This window comes from Cetorhinus maximus, chromosome 10 (assembly GCF_964194155.1).
Source record: "Cetorhinus maximus chromosome 10, sCetMax3.hap1.1, whole genome shotgun sequence".
In the NCBI taxonomy this organism is placed as follows: domain Eukaryota; kingdom Metazoa; phylum Chordata; class Chondrichthyes; order Lamniformes; family Cetorhinidae; genus Cetorhinus; species Cetorhinus maximus.
The window spans coordinates 42,887,343-42,909,447 of NC_135888.1; the positions used below are offsets into that span (position 1 = coordinate 42,887,343).

Here is a 22,105-nt window from a genome sequence, read left to right on the forward strand (position 1 = left end):
ATGGGCTGAACTAGGTCAATTCTTTTCCTATAGAATAATGGCTCTGTGGAACAAATCACCAGTTAATAGTGAAAGCTGATTTGCTGAATTCCTTCAAATGAGCACGCTGGACCAGTCCCTGGCTGGGCCAGAGATCCCCTCATACAAGAGTCAAATCAGGGCTGTACACTCTCCTAGGCTAGTTTGATTTCCCACTGACCCGAGGTATTTTCCAGTTGTTTGTTTTCCCTTAACCCCCGCCCAATAACGAAGCTGGGTTTTTTAATCTGGTCTTGCACCTCTCTGGTGACCATATGGCTTCAGCTGAGGGATGGTGAGGAATGTTTTTACAGTCGTAACAGAGACAGGCTGGGTGATCCAGTCGGGCTTTTCTGATCATTTTCACAAAAATAACTAAACAGGAATCAGGGGCCGCAGTGCAGAAATCAGAGATTTTAAAGAGTCTGAAGGGAAAAATTCCAAGGCTGGCGTTTAATGATAAATAGTAAATTGTCAGAGAGGAAAGGTCTGCTTTCAACCTGGATAAATAGGAGAATGTGAAATGTGTCGTGCTTGGACACCATTTTGACAAAGAAAACTGCACTCCTGGTTAAGCAGCAGTCACACTCACACGGAGGGAAATATAAAGCAAAATGTTATTTAAAGATGGTGACTTAACTAAATGAAGATTGCCAGCAGCCTGTGGATAACCACAAGTCAGAACGTGCATTTCCTCCACAATTATCCAACACACAAGCTCCACACTGTAAGAGGAAGTCAATACAGGCATTCTGTATGACCACAAAGCAGCCCACCTCAGCCTGGTCAAGAGGGAGCCAGAGAAAATGAAACAAAATATTTGTTCAATTGGGCACCCTGGTGCCCCTCAATGCAGCTTTTTCACCTTTATACAGGGCGTACAGTGATGGGAGCGGTCATGTTACTGGACTAGTAACCACACAGCAGCTTGGGAGAGAATTTGAACCCCGTTTAAAGTAAAATCTGGAAATAAAAAGCTGACAAATTAAAGCTGTCGATCATTGCAAGAATCCAACTGGTTCCCTTTAAGGAAGGAAACCTTGTTGCCCTTACCTGGTCTGGGACTACATGCGATTCTAGTCCAGGATAACGTGGAGGATGCAACAGCCCCCTGCAGTGGCCTCAATGGATTCAAACCACTCAAGATAACAACCCACCACCACCACAGGGCAACTAGGGACAGCCAATAAATGCCAACCTCCCATGACAGGAATAACAAAAGGTAAAAGGATGAAGTGGGAGTCAGCGCCACATTACAAATCAAACCTGGTGAGCAAAGAAACACTGGATGGAAGAGTTCTTAAACTCATAGTTAGATTAAAATTTTATTAACAGTTTTAGCAGACACCAGCAGTAAAATGTTGTGAAAAATCACTTGTTATAGTTATTGCACAAAGGTGAACACACACCAATTGGTAAATGCACTATTTCCAGTTCAGGGCTTTTCCACAAGTTATAGACTGTACTAATTTTTTGATAAATTGCCTAACCCAACTATTGCCATTTATGCATTTGACCATTAGAGGGCACCACAATACAACCCATCAATGCCCAGGTAGCACTTAAGCACCTCCAGACACCCAACTCTGCCAGTCTTATCCGATATTGCAGAACAAACTCCAGTCAATTCTCAGTCATGCAGCTCATTTAGAGGGCTAAAGACCTGATCATTTCCACACTAAGGTATTGAAATAGGTGAGTAAACTGCAGAGGTGTTAAGTCAATATTATCTAATACTCTATGGATTGGGAAGGAAGAGGTTAACCATGTACCCACCCAGAATGAGAAACGCACCAGTGACAAAGTGGCAGAGTTGGAGAAACAATAGGTGATGAAAGTGAGCAAGCACAAACTTGTGCAGGAGAGGCCTTGTTTATTTTTTTTATATCACTAGCATGGTGGATAAGCAGGTATCTATGCAAGTTTAGAGAGATTCAAAAGGTGTTTGATAAGAGTGCACAGAAGCTCACTGAACTTTACAACCCCACCCCCACCTCAATGGGGCCATAAAATTCCACCCGTGGTTTCTTGCTCCACCTCCCTTGCACCGCCGAGGTTAATCAGAATGGTTTCATTCCTCTTGGGTAAGAGTTGAAGAGGAAGGAAGGTCATCATCACTTACATGCTGCCCCTTGTCAAGACTGTCTTCAGGTGAAGACCAGGTTCTTCAAATTCTACACTGATGGTACTCTGCTCTGCCATCATTCAACCCTACAAAACCAACTCCATAGCTGCTGCAGTGCAGTCAGATTGCTTGTCCATCAAGTCAGTGTAGAAGACTTCGAAAACTTCCCAAAGATACTTGAAAATCAAGGGGGGAAAAGGAGAGAGGAAGTCAAAACACAATCACCATCCCCAGGGCAAAAGGTGCTCAGTAAACTATTAAACCCAAGGGCTAATTAGTCCTAGGGTCTTAAAAGAAATGAATGCAGAGATGGTAGAGGCATTGGTTATAATCTTACAAAATTCTTTAGATTCTGTAAGGGTCCCAGCAGATTGGAAAACAGCAAATGTAACACCCCTATTCGATTGGGAGACAAAGCAGGAAACAATAGGCCAGTTAGCCTAACATCTGTCATTGGGAAATTGCTAGAATCCATTATGAAGGGGGTTGTAGCAGGGTACTCAGAAAATCAGAAGGGATCAGGCAGAGTCATCATGGTTTTGTGAAAAAGAAATAAGGTTTTAAGTTAAGAGTTTTTTGAGGAAGTAACAAGGTGGATAAAGAGGAACCTGTAGATGTGGTGGTGATTTCCAAAAGGCATCTGACAAGGTGCCACACCAAAGGTTACACAAAACAAGAGCATATAGTACGGGTGTAACATATTAGCATGAATAAAGGATTGGCTAACCAAGAAAAAACAGTCAGGATAAATGGGTCAATTTCAGGTTGGCAGTCGGTAACTAGTGGAGTATCACAGGGATCAGTGCTGAGGCCTCAACTATTTACAATCTGTATCAATGGCTTGGATGAAGGGACTGAATGTATGGTAGCTAAATTTGCCGATGACACCAAGATAGGTAGGAAATTAAGTTGTCAAGAGAAGGTAGAGAGTCTGCAAAGGGGTACAAACAGGTTAAGTGAGTTGACAAAAGTTTGACAGATGGTAGTATGTGAGAAAATGTGAACTTATCCACTTGGTAGGAAGAATAGAAAAACAGTATATTATTAAATGGAGAGATTGCAGAACTTGTAGAGGGATCTGGGTGTTCTGGTACAAGAATCAGTGTTATTATGCAGGTACAGCAAGTGATGAGGATGGTAAATGGAACAGTCTCATTTATTGCAAGGGGAATGGATTATAAAAATAAGGAATTTTTACTGCAGCTGTACAGGGCGTTGGCGAGACTACATCTTGAGAACTGTGTGCAGTTTTGCTCTCCTTATTTGAAAAAAAAACGTAATTGTGTTGTAGGCATTTCAGAGAAGGTTCACTTGACTCATTCCTGGGATGAAGGGCTTATCTTATGAAGAAAGGTTGAATAGGTGGGCCAATAACCATTGGAACTTAGAAGAATGAGGGGTGATCTAATTGAAATAAAAGATCCTGAGGGGGACTTGAGAGGGTGGATACCAGTTGTTTCCTCTTGTGGGGGAGAGCTTTTTTTAAACCAGCATGTAGAAAGTCCTACAAGAGAGGGGCAGTGCTGGACCTAGTTAACCAGTACCAGGGGACAGAGTTTAAGAAAAATAGTCTCTCTTTTAAAAGATTGAGATTCTTTTTTCTGAGAGTCATTAGTCTGTGGAATTCTCTTCCCCAGAAAGCAGTGGAGGTATTAAATATATACAAGGCTGAGTTAGATAAATTTTTGATAGACAAGGGAGTCAAGGGTTATGGGAGCAGACAGAAAAGTGATGTTGCAAACAACCAAATCAGCCACGATCTTATTGAATGGAGGAAGGGGAGGGAACGCACTCCAAGGGCTGTATGGCCAGCTCCTGCTCTTAAGTCCGATGTTCCTAAGTCATGGGCAAGCAGGAACTTGCTCCAAGAGATCCTACCAAGACTAAATCCATCTTGTTTCATTCCTGAAGGCTATATATCCATACCTCTTACCATCACCAAAGACTTCATTCAGGCTGAACCAAGCAGTGCAGGCCTTCATATCAAAGTCACTTAACTTACACTTCAGCCCTCTACACTACCACAGAAGCACTCATCTCCAGACTCCTCCTCCAGTCCTTCTCAATGGCTCAGAGCTTTACTAAAGCCAATATGTTCAGAATCTCTATGCCCACATCCCCCCTGCCAATCTTAGTCTCAATGGCCCTCACTGGCTCTCCATCTCAATACACAGAATTCAAGATACTAATCCAGATCCTGACATGACCTCACATGGCTCAGTCCATGCACTTTGAAAAGAACAGGGGCGGTTAGTGTAAGGACCAGAGACACTTTAGTGGTTCAGTCCCACCTGGAGAACTCAGTAGACCCACTGCCTTGCCAACATACTACAAGGCTTCAAAAGGGACACCTTAAAACCTCTCCAACAATCTCTTAATACTGACACAGCACTAGGTTCCCCTCTACAAAGCTGTGCAACACAGATGCAGAGCTCTAGGAACCCAAGCGGAAATGGTCAAAAACATCATGTACATGAAACAATGTACCATCAGGTGTTAAAGCGGACACTGCACTTGCACAATTCAGCAATCCTCTGTGAAAGACTGAAGCTAGTTTCATACAAATTCATGCACCCAGAACAGATTTATTTAGGCTGAGCCTTTCGTTCTGGATGGGGCACCACCTGAAGGAACACCCATCACCAAATGGGCTCAATACGACTAGGCAGTTTCAAGCAAATGTTATAATTACCGTATTAAAATATTCAGATACATCTTTCATGAAAAGATTACTAGAACTAAAGGAGAGAATATTTTACATTGTAGCTTTAATGTACTGAATGTTTTGCAAACTATTTCAATAAGTTAGAAAATTCCCATTAAATATTTCTCAAAAAGAATGGGCCAACTGTCCAATCCCATTTATAATCAGAGTTGGGGAAAGGGAGACGCAAGAATTTGAGAGAAGGGACAGAAGGCAACATTGATATTTAGTATCGAACCAAACCCTCACCTACTTCCTACATCCGAGATAGTTTAGAGACAATCAGCCATGTTCTACCAACTTATATCATTAGAATTAAGTCCTTGCACTCAGGTTCATAGAAAGCCACAGATGATCCTCTAACTGATGTGATTGCCCATGGAGACAGAAGGGTGCAGAGCTTGAGGGAAGGGAGACATGTACATAGGAGGTGGCACCATAGCTGCACTGTATCCTTGGGTTACTATGGGGTCAGGCAGCATCAGAGCACTGGGAGACATGTGAAGCGGGCTCCCTTCATGGATTTGTACATCATTCTCTTCCATACAAGGGAGGGTCATCCTTTTCCCCTTTTGTCTTCTATTGCAAAACCAAACTCTGATCACCTACAGAAAAGATAGAAAACTTCAGTTTTTGTTAGCTGCCAGCCACATGCAACCTATTCTGGACAACTTAAACTTATGCCCAGCAAGAAAACCATTTCTATATGGACTATTTAATACCCTCTTTCCCTCCCCATTTTATCTTCTGCTCTGAAAGAAAATCCTTCCGCATTGCCACCATAATTATTCACCTAGTTTACTGGAGCAGAGGCTTCCAAAGTTTCCAAGGTAAAGAGAAGACAGATTTGCATTTATAAAGCGCTTTGCATGGCCTCCGGGCATCTCAAAAGCCAAAGAAGTGTTGTCATTGTTGTAATGTGGCAAAGTAACATTACAGGTATTTAAATCCGGCCATTAACTACCAATTTTCTGCTGAGAGTTTAATTTGCTTTTTGAGCAAATGCAGTCATTTCTTGGAATTTGTGGGAGGTTAACACTGAGCTCCTGTTTTTGCAAGGTTAATGGTGCAACCCGACCAAAAAATTAGTGGTGATTCACAACTCAGGGTGCATCTCCTCCTCGCCACAAGTTGCTCCTTTTTCAATTACATATTTTTATATAAGTACACCAAGTGTGTGCATTAAACTCACATTTTCCCTGCAAATACTGGGCCATTGGTCCATCTTATCTGGCTACAGGTGTGTTGCTAGAAGACTGCTAACATTGCACCATTGTTTGAAAAAGGTAGAAAAGGATAGGCTGAATAAATGCAGACCAGTCAGCTTAACCTGGTGGTGGGCAAATCATTGGGGGAAAAAAAATTCAGAGGGGCCCATATAAAATCGCTATTTAGAAAAGGCATCAATTTCTGATAAATCAGAGTCAGTCAGCATGGATTTGTTAAGGAAAGATTGTGCCTAGCTTGATTAAATTTTTTTTGTAGCGGTAACAAGGAGGGTTGGTGAAGGTAGAGTGCTTGATGCAGTCTACATGGGATTTTGGCAAAGCTTTTGACAAGGTTCCACATGACAGACTGATAAAATTTAAAAACTCATGGGGTCCAAGGGAAAGTGGCAAATTGGACTCAAAATTGACTCAGTGGCAGGAAGCAAAAAGGTAATGGTTGATGGGCGTTTTTGTGGCTGGAAGGCTGTTTCCAGCAAGGTTCCACAGGGCTCAGTACTAGGTCCTTTGTTGCTCATGGTTTATACCAACAATTTAGACAAATGTAGGCAGCATAATTTAGTTTACAGATGGTACAAAAATTGGTAGCATGGTTGATAGTGAGAAACAAAACTGTGACTGCAGGAAGATTTCATTGGACTTGTCAGGCGAGCGGAAGGTGGCAAATAAGTAAGAGAAAGTGCATTTTGAGAGAGCAAACATGGCTGTGTAACACACTAACGGTAGGATACCGAGAAGTGTAAAAGAACAGAGGAAACTCGGAGTGCATGTCCATAGATCTCTGATCTATGTACATGTAGATAATGTAGTCAAGATAACATATGGGATATTTGCCTTTATTAGCCAAGACAAGAGTATAGAGCAGTGAGGTGATACTAGAACGTATAAAACACTAGTTAGGCCACAGCTAGAGTACTGCGTACAGTTCTGGTCACTCCATTGCAGACAGGATGTGATTGCACTCAAGGGCGGACAGAGATTTAAGAGGATGTTGCCAGGACTGAGTTTTGAGGAAAGATTGGATAGACTGGAATTGTTTTCTTTGAAACAGGGGAGGTTGAGGGGAGATTTCATTGAAGTGTGTCAAAATAAGGGGCCTAGACAGATGGATAGGGTGAACCTATTTCAGTTAAGAAATGAATAACCAGGGGGCAGAGATTTAATACGTAAAAGGATTATAGTAGCCGAGGAATATTTTTTTCTAACCCAGGTGGTGATGGGATCTGAACTTGTGTCTGAAAAAAGGACAATAGAAGCAGAAACCTTCATCACATTTTGAAAATCCTTGGATATGGACTTGAGGTGTCACAACCTGCAGGGATACAGACCAACAACTGGAAGGCAGGATTAGGCTGGATAGCATGAGCATAGCATGGTGCTATGTGAATTCAGGAGTGCAACGGTCAAAGCATTCAGCACATGGAACACATATAAACAACACTGAATAAAAAGATCTGGGCGTACAGAAACAGACCAAATAAGATTTCAGCTAAAATTCAAAAAGACAAGGAGCACAAAAGTGTGAAAAATCAGTACAAGATATCAATTTGGCTACAGTTCGAGTACAAGGGCCATTTCAGAAAGAATATTCAAAGAACAATGCAACAGAATTCATAGATACTAACAAGGGAGAAAAACTGATGCAACTTGGGAAAGGGAAAAGAAAACAAAAATCACAATTAAAAAGGGAAATTTAAGCTCTAGAAGAATGAAAGTGAATTGAAATTTCCACTATTCATTGAACTGGTGGAAAAAGGAACAAGCTAAGCAATTAGAGTATAAAAGTTAACAATTTGAAAGCTTTTCTTTATGCAAAAAAGTTTCATTAGAAATTGAAACAAAGCCAAAAGTGGCTATTGAAGCAAAGCCAAGTTCGCATTTAAGAGGGTGTTAATACTCAAGGGTACAAGGCATAGATAGGGTGCAGTTATCAGGAGGTACAGGCACAAGGACTCCCCTCCTATGCTCAAGCTTCTTGTTTCTGAAAGAAAAAAATGCATTTGACTGCATTTCCTCATGTCTCATACTTCCAGAGTACCGACAATACATCTCCCGCAGTCACTTTTAATGTATAAAACACTCCAGAGAAAGGTACCAGCCCCACAATATCTGCAGCTTAACACCCCCCATAGCCAAAAAGGATCAACCGGGCATAACTGCTCCTTGAATTACGCCACACTTTCCTGGGAAATTGTGATCTGCACTCAAGTTCACATTTTGCTTTGCCCTCTGTCTTTGCAAATGACCACCTACCCTTTAAGCTCCCTTTCCTCTTCGAACTCCCTGAATGAGTTGTCACCACCCAAATCCCTGCCCCTCTCTCCCAGAACTCCATGCTTGAAATTCTCTAACCCAGTTTCCATCCCTTCCCTAACACTAATATAGCCTTTAGCCAAAATCAAAAATGAAATCCTTTGTCTGTGGTAAACTATCCCTCCTCACCCTTCTCTAGCAAACTGTAGCCTTTCTTGACATTGGACTATACAACTCTGCTTCTACCCCAATTCCATCCAGATAGATAAGACTGCACTTACCTCGTTACATTTTCATCAAGTCATAACCAGAGAATTACCCAGAATGGCTTCTCTTCCCACTCCTACACCATTACCTTCTAGATTCCCCCATAACTCTACCCTTGGGGCCCCTGTTTTTCATCTAAGTGCTGGCCCTCAGTGACATTCAAAAACACATCAGATTCCACATGATAAGACAGACTTGCATTTGTATAGTACCTTTCACCACCTCAGGATGTCCCAAAGTGTTTTAGTGTTACATTCAGGGGAGATGTGGGATAATTTCTTTCTTCCCACCTCTCGACTGACCGCAACAAGCAGCATTTTGCAGGAGTGTTTTAATCCCTTGAGTGCTGTGACATTAAAAAGGAAACGGGCTTTCTTATAGGTTTAAATAAAAGGAAAGGACGAATGCTCATTTATCACAAAACCTTGTATTTAAATGCAACAAACACTCCTCATCCACACACACATGAAAAGATGTAACATATGCTTAGATTTATTAAAGGGTCAAAAATGTCACTTCCAGTATCAGTCCTCAACCTGGTAATTGAAAGGTTGCAGGCCTGAAAGATTCATTCTTGGTTCACTGAAGGAAGTTTCTGGCTTTTCCAGTCGAAGTTGTGTTCAAGCTCTGTAACGAATGAGCTGACTTTTGGCCGTTCAAAAAAAAAATGCCAGTTAAAAATGTTCTTTTTTAAAATCACAAGCTCTCTTTTGTCATTAGGCCATGGTGTCAGGGCTCTCCATTGTCCACACAATGATTTGCTGTCATAAACCATCATCACACATGAACATTCCAGTTATGAATAACCTCCAAATGTCTGTGTATTTCCATCTTCCTAATATAGGTATAACAGCCACTGAAGTATTTTGGAAGCATAGTCACTCTAATGTGGCTCCCAGTCTGGCAATGCCTCAATTATAAAATTCTCATCCTTTTTAAGTTCCTCCACATCTCGACAAGCTCATCCAGCCCTCCAACACTCAGATCCCTGTGTACCTCTGGCCTCTTGCACATCTGATTCCTATCGCTCCACCACTGGCAACATTACCTTCAGCTGCTGCAATGCTAAGCTTGGGAATTTCCTTCCTAAACCAATCCAGCACTCCCCTCCTTTAAGATGCCCCCTGAAACCTTTGCTTTTGACCAAGATTTTGGTCACCTGCCCCAAGACCTATGGTTCAGTGTCAAAATTTGTTTCACAATGTCCTCGAAGCACCTTATTTCTGTTAAAGGCACTATATAAATGCAAGCTGTTGGCAATCCAATGATGCTGACCATTAAAAAGGCGCAGAACCACTCACCTCTTTGTCTAATCGGAGGTCGTCAGCAATCTGGGAGATTTCTTCACTGGTGGGCTTGGGACATTTCATGAAGTAGGTCTCCAAGTTTCTCTTCACACCATTCTCAATGCTGGTTCTCCTCTTCCGTTTCCTGGACTGATCCAGAACCTGCTCCATGTTACAAATCTTTATGGGAGGGGTGGGGAGAAAATAAGGATCAAATAGCAACCATTACATTTAGAACTTTTGAATGCAAGGACAAGAAAGGTAAACCTATGTTCATATCTTCCACAACTTTCCATATAGCCTGATGCAAGGCTCCATTCGCTTAAATCATTTACTTGCACATATACCAACACCAAGAAGCCTTCCAACGTAAGAGATCCAAGGAGCCACAACTGGTTTCTCACACCACTAATATTAACAGATAAAGCAGCCACAGAACCAAAACTAGTGCAGCTATCAGGAGTGTGACCGAATTAGACAAAAGAAAATCAGATGTGCTCGAGTTCCAGTGATAAATAATGGGAAGGTCTGGTGGTTAAGTAAACTTGGATATATCAGAATTTAGGCTATTTCATGGTGAGCTTTAGTTGTGGTCATCTCTTACCATAGCGGATTCAAGGGTATAAAAATATTTACACATGGAAGTTTTATGTTCCAAGCGTAAACCGCAGCTTAAGTTACTGTAAACCTTTCCAGTCTAACATTTCACCAAACACATGACAGAAGAGATTCTCAAACTATCTCTGCATCAGTGTGAGGTTTAAATACTTGTGATGGTTACTGAAGCGCACAGAATAGGAAGATTCAGGGCCTCAGCCCAGTGAAACAGTTGGTGCTCCTGCCCACTTTGATTATGGGAACTTCACACATGGAAGACATCATTAAACAGCAGTGCACTCAATCCCTGCAACCACCCTCCCCACTAAAATAGTTTCTGCAAAGCACCAACACTCACAGGGTACTCTGCCCACTTCAGACAGGCCCAGGAGGAGATGGTGGTGTAGTGGTAACATCACTACACTAGTAATCCAGGGGCAGGCCACTGCTCTGGAAACACGAGTTCAAATTCCACCACAGCAGCTGGTGGAATTGAAATTCAATGAATAAACTGAATTCAGTTAATAAATCTGGAATATATAAAGCTAGTCTCAGTAATCATGATGATGAAACTACCATCGATTGTCATAAAAACCTATCTGGCTCACTAATGTCCTTTTAAGGGAGGAAATCTGCCATCTTACCTGGTCTGGCCTACATGCAACTCCAGACCCACAGCAATGTGGTTGACTCTTAACTGCCCTCTGAAATGGTATAGCAAAGCCACTCAGTTCAAGGGCAATTGGGGATGGGCAACAAATGCTGGCCTTGCCAGTGATGCCCACATCCTAATAAAGAAAAAAAAAACACCAAAGGCATGGGTTTTACTACATCAGCAATATACTCCTACCTCATGCAGGCTGCCATTGTTCTCTGCATCATTCAGCCAGCGCTGAAGTATTGGTTTCAGTTTGCACATGTTTTTGAAACTCAGCTGTAGTGCTTCAAACCTGCAGATTGTGGTCTGGCTGAACATCTTCCCTAAAACAAGAGAAAAATTTCATCAGTCGGCATAAGTGAACAAATCGCTGTTTAAAAAAGGCAGAGGTGTTCACATCACGATTATCTTGGATGAGAAGGACACTAGTCATTCCCCTGCTGGACTATGTCGAGGCAACAGCATCATATGGTTCTTTCACTGACAGTCCAGGTTTACAGTGCTATAGTGAAATCATGTGCCAACCTGCAGGTTCAAAGAATTATGCTAAACCACAGCAGATCCCATGCACACATAGCCAGGCACTTCAGAACAGTCCAAACTCAATGGAACAAGGCAAGCAAGAAAGCGCAGAAACCTGAGCCCGTTTTACATACCAGGTGTGTGCGCATGTGTTATTATGTGCGTGTGCTGTTGGTGCTGAGCTGTTATAATCAGCCTGAGTACTCTCTGATTTGGACCAAGGGGCAGAAGAGATTCCTCTCCTAATTGTTATCCCTTCACTTCTGCAAGTTTATGTGGGGATGTCAGGTGAGGGCCCACTAACAGAGCAAACAACCTCATCACACCTTACAGCGGAACGCGGAACTAGAGTAGGCCATATGGCTCCTGACCTGCCTTTCAATAAAACCACAGTCGATCTTCAACCTCAAATCCACTTTCCCACCCTATACCCATATCCTTTGAACCCCTTAAAGAATCCAAAAATCTAATGACTCTCAGCCCTGAATATACTCAACAATATTCTCAACTTTGGATCCTCAGTGAAGAAATTTCTCTTACTCTCAGTACTAAATGGCCAACCTCTTACCCCAAGTTTATGCCCCCTTGTTCTTTTCTCTCCAACCAGGAAAATAGCCCCTCAGCATCTATTCTATTAAGCCCTCTCAGAATCTTATATCTTTCAATGAGGTCACCTCTCATTCTAAACTCCAGTGTGCGGGCCCATTCTACTCAATCTCTCCATACAGGACAACCTTATCTAGTGAACCTTCGATGCACCCCCACCAAGGCAAGTATATCCTTCCCCAGTTAGAGATCAAAACTGTACACAGTATTCCAGGTGTAGCCTCACGAAAATCCTGTACAATTATAGCAAGACTTCCTTCCTCTTGTGTTCCAATCCCTTTGCAATAAAGGCCAACATACCATTTGTCTTGTACCCAAGGACACCCAAATTCTTTTCAGCACCAAAATTTAGTTTCTCACCATTTAAAATACATCTGTATTGCTTTTTATTCTTCTAAAAAAAAAGTGAATAACCTCTTTTCTCCACATATGTCACCAGCTTCACCTGCTTCCATCTGCTACCATCAGCCACCTTCTTGCCCACTCACTTAACCTGTCCATATCCCTTAGCAGCCTCTGCATTCTACCCACAGCTCACGTTCCCACCTAGCTTTGTATCATCAGCAAACTTGGATACATTACTCTAACTCTTCACCAAACCATTGATAGATTGCAAATAGCTAAGGTCTCAACACTGATCCTTATGACACTCCATCATTCCCCATTTACTCCTGTTCTCTCTCCTTGCTCCAAACCTTTGTCCATGCTAATATATTACCACAAACTCATGAACACTTATCTTGTGCAACAACCTTTTGTGTGGCATCTTATCAAATGTCTATCGAAAAATTCAAGTATACGATATCCACAGGTTCTCCTTTATCTACCCTGTCAGCGACATCCTCAAAAGAAAAACTGAATGGATTTGTCAAACAATTCCTCTTTCATAAAACCATATTGACTTTTCCCAGGCTCAGGGTTTTCTAAGTTCCCTGTTACCACTTCCTTAACAATGGACTCCAACATTTTGCCAACAGCTGTCAAGCTAACCACCTTCTAGTTCCATTTTCTCTTCCCCTCCTTTCTCGAACAGGTGTTACATTTGCATTATCCAACCTGCTTAGAATCTAAGGGAATTTGGAAACTTGGACCCAGTACATCCACTATCTCCATAGCTCTCTCTTTTAGATCCCCAGAAGTTAGGCCGTTAAGGCCGAGGAATTTTTGGCTTTCAGTCCCATTCCGTTCTCCTGTGTGTTTTCGTCACTAATATTAATCACTTCCAATTTCCTCACTCATTGACTCATGGATTCCCACTATTTGATACACTTCTGTGGCTTCTATTGTGAAGACAGAAACAAAATATTTGTTCAACATCTCTGCCATTTCCTGATTCTGCATTCTCCTGTCTCAATCTCTATGGCAATGGTTCTCGAAACTGGGGTCCACAGAGACCTACCAGTTAAGCCTGTGATGTAGGGAAGGGAATATGGCTGGGTAGGATGGTCAAAAAAATGCCATAAGTGACAGAGGTGTGTTTTTCCCATGTTCCTGCTTCACACCCACTCCTCCAGTTCCCCTTTTGGTTAATTTAATTTGTCCAGTCTATATGAAGATTCCCTATCTTGGCATTGCTTGTTTTCTGCCCAACAGTACAGCTACTTTTAGGGGCCCTCTAATACAGCTCTCACCAGTGCTTTCCATGCCTTGTCATCTCTTTTAGTTCCACTTTCTGACCTGCCAAACTAAAATCCTTCTTTACTACTGTTCTTGTATTATCCTTTATCAGGACTATTCATCCCACCCTCTTTCCATTTTGTCCATATTTTTGACACATCAAGTACCCAAATATTTAGTCCCCAACCTTGGTTGCTGTGCAACCACATCTGCAGTGCATTCAGCTTTGATCTCTTTGACCCTGTCAATTTGCACATGGCTTGGGTAGTAATCCAGAGATTACTGCCTTTGAGGTTTGCTTATTTACTTGGAGCCCAACTCCCAAACTCCCTCAGCAGAACTCCCAAACTCCCTCAGCAGAACATCATTCCTACTACTTATATCATTAGTTCCTATGTGAACAACTGAATCCTCCCAGTCATGCTTGAAGCACTTTTCCAGTTACAAGAAGTCACGAACCCAGGAACTCAGCCAAAAATTTGGTCACGTTGTAATTGCACCCTCCCACTAGTGGTGGCACTGCAGTATTTCCATTGGCAGGGGATGTAGTTACAGCATAATAACATTTACACATGCAGTTTCCAGTATAAAAACATCAGGACACATGATTTTAAATTGGGGACTGGATTAAGTCTGTACTCCTATCTAATTACCTCTGTCTTTTAAACCTGATTCACCCAAGAACTATACTCGGTCTTTATTTCAATAAATTACAATAAATTTTAGTAAACCATGAATCAAAAGGTGCATGGTTCATTCAAAATCTTCTGCATAACATAATTGGCAAGGGTGCTCTGGTGTTTTCCAGTATTTCTGAACGTTATGTACAAACAGCCAGTTTGCCAGGGTGCGTTAACGTTTCACTTTACTTGAATTTACAGAAAGCCTTTGACTGTTGGCTGAGATGAGGGTTCACAGAAGGGATAAAGAAAGTGACAGTAACTGGATGGAAAATTGGTTATTAAAAAAAGGGAATTACAGAAACTTTTCTTAGGCTGGGAACTTTCCCTGTTTTGATTGAAAAGGACAAGTATAGCCAGAAAAGCTGTTTGCTGAGATACTGAAATCATGCAGGACTCATGGTAAGGGACAACATAGCCAGCTTCAGGTCTTCCAAGGTAATTAGGTCAATAAGTGGCAGTGTAATCCTTTTGTTGAATTTGGTAAAAGACTGGCAAAAACAAGGGAGCAAAACAAGCTGGTAGATGCTGGGCAGGGCAACCCAACCTTCAGGAAGAGTGGGCCCCGATCTTCATCGCACAGCCAGTGAGTGCACCACAACCATTTATAGATCTACAAACTAACTTCGACATGGGTGTAAGTTGCTTAAAGGATTTTAAATGGCTCTTTCCTCAATCACTTCTACGCATCACTCTCCCAATCACAAGTTACAACCTCAGGGCACCTCAAAGTGCTTTATAACCAATGAAGTACTTTTGAAGCCAACATATGTCAGCAGGCTCAGGGCTGATGGTAGAACTTGGTAGGACTTGGTGCAAGTTAGGTTAGGAAGAGCAGGGTTTTGAATGAATTCAAGTTTAGAGAGTGAAGATGAAAGGCCAGCCAGAAAGCTAAATCTCAGAAACAAAAACAAAGCGTTAGCGACACGCAGCAACTCTAGCAGCATCCGTAGAGAGAGAAAATAGAGCCCACGTTAATTCTGTTTCTCTCTCCACAGATGCTGCAGAAACAGTGCTTCCAGCACACTTTGGGTTTTTTTATACATAGTATTTTGCTTTCCTAATAGATGATGTTAACGGAATAGGTCAGCCATGCAAACACTAAGTCCTAGCTTGTTTGCTTTTAAATACAATCAAATGATTGCAAGAAAATTAATTTTTCCCCCCGATCGATGCAGATATTCATCCAGGGACTGTGAAATAGGTGGCTGGAGTAGCATTTAATCAGGGCAATCAGACCCATATTGCTTGTGCCACATCTGAACTGGAATTGCAATGGAACAGCACAACTTCAAACAAAAGACAAATAAATGGCAACTTGGCTCAGTTGATCATGCTCTTGCCACTGAAGAATCGTACGTGCAAGCTCCATTCAAGCTCTTTAAAGGAGTCACATATGCTGTGGATAAAGGGGAATTGGTGGATGTACTGTACTTTAGATTTCCAAAAGGCATTTGATGAAGCACTACATCAAAGGTTATTGCAGAAAATAAAAGCTCATGGTGTAGGGGGTAACATATTGGCATGGATAGAGGTTGGCTAGCTAACAGGAAGAGAGTTGGCATAGATGGGTCTTTTTCTGGTTGGCAGGATGTGGCGAGTGGCACGCCACAGGGATCAGTGCTGGGACCAAAGGAACGGTTGCTAAATTTGCTGACAACACAGATAGGTAGGAAAGTAAATTGCGAAGAGGACACAAGGTGGCACCAAGTGACACAGTTAGGTTAAGCGAGTGGGCAAAGATCTAGCAAATGGATTATAATGTGGGCAAATGTGAAATCGTTCATTTTGGCAGGAAGAATAAAAAAATTATCTAAATGGTGAGGGATTTCAGAACACCGATTCAGAGGGATCTGGGTGTCCTAGTACATGAATCACAAAAGGTTAGTATGCAGTTACAGCAGGTAATTAGGAAAGCTAATAGAATGTTATCATTTATTGAGAGGGGAATTGAATGCAAAAGTAGGGAAGTTATGCTCCAGTTGTACAAGGCACTGGTGAGGCCACATCTGGGGTATTGTGTACAGCACTGATCACCTTAAAGAAAAATGTAAATGAGTTAGCAATTCAGAAGGTTTACTAGACTAACACCAGGAATGGGCAGGTTGTCCTATGTGGGAAGGCTGGACAGGTTAGGCTTGTATCCACCGGAGTTTAGAAGAGTAAGAGCTGACTTAATTGAAACCTTAAAGATCCTGAGGGGCCTTGAAAAGGTGGATGTGGAGATGATGTTTCCCTTTGTGGGAGAATCTAGAACTAGGGGTCACCGTTTAAAAATAAGGGGGTGCTCACTTAAGACAGATGGAGAATTTTTTTCTGAGAGTCCATGGAGCTCTCTTCCTCAAAAGGCAGTGGAAGCAGAGTCTTTGAATATTTTTAAGGCAGAGCTAGATAGATTCTTGATTATCAAGGGATGAAAGGTTATTGGGGGCAGGCAGGAATGTGGGGTTGAGGTTACATTCAGATCAGCCATGATCTTATTGAATGGCAGAGCAGGCTCGAGGGGCCAAGTCACCTAATCCTCATTCATATGTTCATACGTTCAAGCACGTTATCTTGGCTGACATTAGTACTTGGAGAACACTGCATTGTCAGCTGCATCATTAAACAAAGGCCCTGTCTGTTCAACTATAGATCCCACGGCGCTCCAGTATTCAAAAAACTTTCACTAGTGCCCTACATCAAGCACCACCAAAAACATCTCTCTGCCATTTGTAGGACCGTCCTGTAAGCAAACTGTATGATTGTTCATGACTACAGCAATTGCACTTATGTTTTTAAGAATCATAGGATGGGCCATTTAGCTCAGTATCTGTGCCGCCTCTTAAGAGCTATCCAGTTAATCTTTTGTCCCTGCCTTTTCTCCATAGGCCAACACATTGCTGTCCACCCCCTGCACCCCTCCCCACTCAGCCCCTTTAAGTATGTATCCAATTTCTTTTGAAATTGAGAATGAATATGCTTTCATCTAACTTTCAGGTAGTGTACTCCAGATTGTAACCCACTATGGAGAAATAATCCTCACATCTCCTGATGCTTTTTGCCCTCTTGGTTACTGACCTTTTGCCATTGAATACAACTTCTCCTTATTTACTCTCATCAAATCCTTTTTTGATTTTGAAGACCTTTATTAAATCTCTCATGCATCCCTATGCCAAGGGGAACACCAGCTTCTCTAGTCCTTGGATGTCAAGTGTGAGGAACACCAACCACTTGCCATGGCTCAATAAGTTGGAGAGGAAGAGGAAGGTCTCAGGCTCAGTTTCCAGTTGGAAGAACAGAGGAGAAAAATAAATCTCAGTGTAGATCAATTTCCAATGACCATCCCCTATTTGAACTAGATATCAGGGAAGGAGAGGTCAGGAGGCAGCTTGGTTCAGGTTGTACTCAGCAGACAAATGCAAAAGGCCATACTCTTTCAGGGCTTCCATTAATGGCCACCTGAGCAAGGAAGCAGAGATTTAGACAGCTGTGAAACCATTGTACTAGTAGGGGAGTCAATACTTTCAGGATTGGAAAGAAATGGACAAAAAAAAGATGAGAGATCCTGAACAGCAGCAAATTGGACACTGCATTTGCAATTATGCAGGTATCAATGGTCCCTCTTCTACATCACCATCTCTGGGGATAACATGAGCCATTGCATGTCACCAGCACAGAATCAGCAGCAATGATACAGTCTTGGATCGCTTGTAGGTCATTTCACCATTTGAACATTAATACAATGCCAGTCCATTGTGAAGCCTAAAGGTTCTGAAGCATTTTGTCATCTTAACTTCAAAATATTCCTAAAATAAAAGCACCACTGCTCTACTCTTTCCCCATTGGTCCCAAAATGCTCATCACTTGGGAAATAGAATGTTGTACGTGCTTAACACCTGCACAGGCCTTCTTTGCATTAAACTAGAGGTGGTTCAGGGTAACTCAGCTTTGCTGTCTGGGCACCCAAATCAAATTGCAAGTCAGTGAGGCATATTTATATTGTAGCTAATAGCAATGTTTCATTTTGCTTCTGATTTTTGCAATTTATATTTATCTAACACCACTCACAATGAAAAATGCTGCAACGCACTTCAAATGTGTAATCAGACAAAAATAGACACCCACAAGAGCAAAATAATGAGGTGGGCTTTAAGTAGAATCCTATAGAAGGAGAGGGGGAGGTATTAACTTGCATTTATGGAGCATTTTTAATATGGTAACACACTCTAAGGTACTGCATAGGAATGTAATCAGAGCCAGAGCCAAGCAGGTCAGAAAGCTGAGGTGAGCGGGAATTGGTGCAAGGTTGATACAGACAGAGTTTTGGATGAGCTCGAGTTTATGGAGGGTGGAAGATGGGAGGTCAGCCTGGAGAGCAGTAGAAAGACTGCGTCTGGAGGTAACAATAGCATGGATAAGGGTTTCAGAAACAGATAGGTTGAAACAGGAGCGGAGGTGGAAGCAGGCAGTTTTAGTGATGGAGAGATTAGGAAGAGGGGAGGTGCTTTGGCAGGGAATTCCTGAACATTGAGTCTAGGCAGATAAAGGCACAGTCAATATTGGTGGTAGGGGAGGTTGGGGATGCACAAAAGGCAGGAACCTGAGGAATTAATAATTGGAGGGAGAGTGGGGATGGAAGGCCTGGAGGAGATTAGAAAGTGCTCGAGGTTTTGAATGAATTTAAACGAGGATCCAAATTTCAAATTGGAGGTTCTGGGGGACCAGGAGCCCAATGGTAAGTCAGTGAGGAAAGGGGTGATAGGTGAGCACAATTTGGTGTAGGATACAATACAGGAAGCAGAGTTTTAGATGTGAAAAACTCAGAACGGGAGGCAAGCTTGCAAGAACACTGACATCTGCAATCCCACGCTCAACATTCGAATTTACGTTTTTCTCTCTTGCCTTTCTTTCTGCTTCCCTCACCCAAAATAGGATTCTTACCTCATTCTCTTTTCGAGATGAGAATCCTATCACCAACTGCAGCCTTCTTGAGGCATCAATATTTCTCAAGACGATTCTTTCACATTTATAGCAGCTACACTAACTCACCTTCTTACAAAAATCAATGGCTCTAAGCAGTCACCATCCCAAAGTGAAAATGGGAAGTTCAAGGACATGTAGCTTATCTTAAACACCAGCTCTGGAGTCAAGCCATAAGCATTGCTCCCTGAAAACTGCATTGGTAATGTACCATATATCCTTAATAGGATTATAGCATTAGTGGTTTTAACATCAAATATCCCAATAAACATGCACCACTCCTTCAAAAAAGAAAAAAGGGACACCAGGCTGCCTGTTCACTTACCATAGAGATTGCCCAAAGCTAATCCAACATCAGCCTGTGTGAAGCCAAGTGTAATCCTTTTGTGTTTCAGTTCTTTGGCAAATTGTTCCATTTTCTCTTTGGTGGGGTACTCCTTTTAAGCACAAAGAAGAATAATAAAGTTGCAGATCTGTTCATATGCCAAGAATTTAGAGTTAGTTGAAAAGTTAGGATATGCAGTCAAGGAACCAAAAGAATACAGTATCCAAATTGTAAACATTGCTCAAGTTGAGAGTCCCCAGGACATATTCAAAGGGAAGCTTCCCATATAGGAGCTCAATTGTCTTTTTTTAAATATTAAAAAAGGCGATAATCCAGTCAAATAAGACATCTCACACTGAACACAGCCACAGCTTCCCACTGAGATTTCAGAAATACAGATTTAAAGTTTATTCGATCCTCTGGACAACCCCCTCAAATATGAAAACCTGGTACAGAAGCTGAAACAGCCTATAGAAATAGACCATTTTAAAAAGTTTGCCTAAGTTATAAAAGTTAAAAGACAGAGTCAGTGACTTGGAGCAGGTAGGAGGTAAACTCAGGCTTCATGGTTACTACTCCCAGCAAGCAGAGCCCAGAGTAGCCCAGGAGAGTTTAAAGATATTTAACACCCTGATATAGGAGAACATTTTGGCCTTATATACAGCACCCCAAGAAAGGGAAAAAAAATCTCAATTCTCAGACTCCGAGCAAAACTATGTTGTAAAACACCGGAACACTTCGAATTAAAAAGTTACCTCCTCGCTGTCGCTGGACTGTCCTTCCTCGCTGGTTGTCCCGGTAGAGCCCGTGTTGGACTGGGCAGGTTGGCTGCTGTCGCTCTGCTGCGAGGGGCTGGGGTACATCTGTGGGGGTGAAGGGAAGGTCCCAAATCCAGGGTAGGTCTGGCTGGGAAGCGGGGCAGAGGAGGAAGAGCTGGAGGTCGAGGTGGTCGAAGCGGCGAGGGCTGGCTGCCAAAAGGTGGTGCTCCATCGGTGGTTGTAGGAAGGGGCTGGGGCAGTGGGCGAGCTGTACCTCCCCTCCTCGGGGTAGCCTTTAGATTCCTTCTCCGTTTTGATCTCTGGTCTAAGTAAGCCTCCAGTAGCAGACAGTTGGGAAGGATGCCCACTGTTGTGTCCGCTTCCATGGGCTGGTACTGGGTCAGTGGCAGTGAATGGATACCAGTAGCCAGAGTGGGGCATGGCTGCACAGTCTCCTAACTGAACTTCAGAATGGCCATATTCTCCCTTCAGAGGTGGGAAAGGGAAGATATACTGAGTAGAGATACCATTGTAACCAGGTTTATAAAACTGGGGGCTCACATCTTGGACAACCCCATTCCCAAATGGCAACAGAGGATGTCTTTCTGGGGAATGGATTGACCGGGTCACACTAGTTCCTTGACCAGGGCTAATTGGCCGACCAGACATTCTTCAGGCGGTTAGTCCACACACACACACTACCTACCTACAGAAACCCATCATTGAAGAGGTCAAACCAAACCTCACAATTTGCAGCTAATTGACCCACAGGGGGGAGGGGGGGGGGGGAAAGAGAGGTGGTGGTCGACTTGTCTGAGCAGTTTGATTGGATCAATGTGTCAATTGAAACCGTTTTATTGGCGCTGGATTGGGTGGAAGAGGTGTAAATGAACTTGATGCTTCTGTTGATCTTGGCTGGTGATTGACAATTGATGCAACGAAGGCAGTTTCGTTTCTATTTGAGGGCTGTTAGCTTCAGAATACAAACATAACCGGGCAGATTCTATAAATTGGCCAAAATTTAAACTGTGGGGCGATACTCGGTGACCCCCCCCCCACCACGACCATTTGAATTAACGTGGGTGGGGTATTCGTGCAGCATGAAGAACTCGAATTAACAGCAACATTGTAAATGAATTCTAGGACTTTAAAAACACATAGAAAAGATCCTCATTGAAGGAAAACTTCAGAAAGTTAGGGGGGGGGGGGAAAGGATCCACTACGTTTAGATCACGTTGTAATTTAAATTACTGCTGTTTTTCGAATGATAGCAACTCTATCTCATATCTCTTTCACTACTTTGGGAATTAAGCATTGCATTCCTTTCTGAAGATCTTTCATATAGGTTGTCCTTACTACAGTGTTGCTATATTCTGACATCCGTACCTTTGAATCCCAAAGTAACATTTATAAGATCTCTCCCCATGTACCGAGAGCCTCACACAAGGGCCAAAGCTCTCCCTTTTTTTTGAAATAGTGAATAGATAATGGCATTCTGGTG

The 22,105-nt window shown here is 42.4% G+C and overlaps 1 protein-coding gene across 1 annotated transcript; it reads right to left on the reverse strand.

Moving 5' to 3' along the window:
- Positions 1-5,206: 5,206 nt before the first annotated feature.
- Positions 5,207-21,273, reverse strand: pou5f3 (POU domain, class 5, transcription factor 3). The gene is made up of 5 exons (XM_078551286.1): positions 20,602-21,273; positions 19,847-19,958; positions 11,327-11,457; positions 9,895-10,059; positions 5,207-5,452 (listed from the first exon to the last, which is right to left on the reverse strand). The coding sequence occupies exons 1-5, from the start codon at positions 21,271-21,273 to the stop codon at positions 5,207-5,209; spliced, it is 1,326 nt and encodes a 441-aa protein (XP_078407412.1).
- Between the last annotated feature and the right edge of the window lie 832 nt (positions 21,274-22,105).

Bases quoted from the DNA above. Each gene is read 5' to 3' on its own strand.
- pou5f3 (XM_078551286.1), bottom strand. From the start codon at position 21,273: ATGTCTGGTCGGCCAATTAGCCCTGGTCAAGGAACTAGTGTGACCCGG. The intron at 19,959-20,601 runs GTAACTTTTTAA...TGTGCTTAAAAG, and splicing joins AGTCCAGCGACAGCGAGGAG to GAGTACCCCACCAAAGAGAA. The intron at 10,060-11,326 runs GTAGGAGTATAT...CCTCCCATAAAG, and splicing joins ACAATGGCAGCCTGCATGAG to ATTTGTAACATGGAGCAGGT.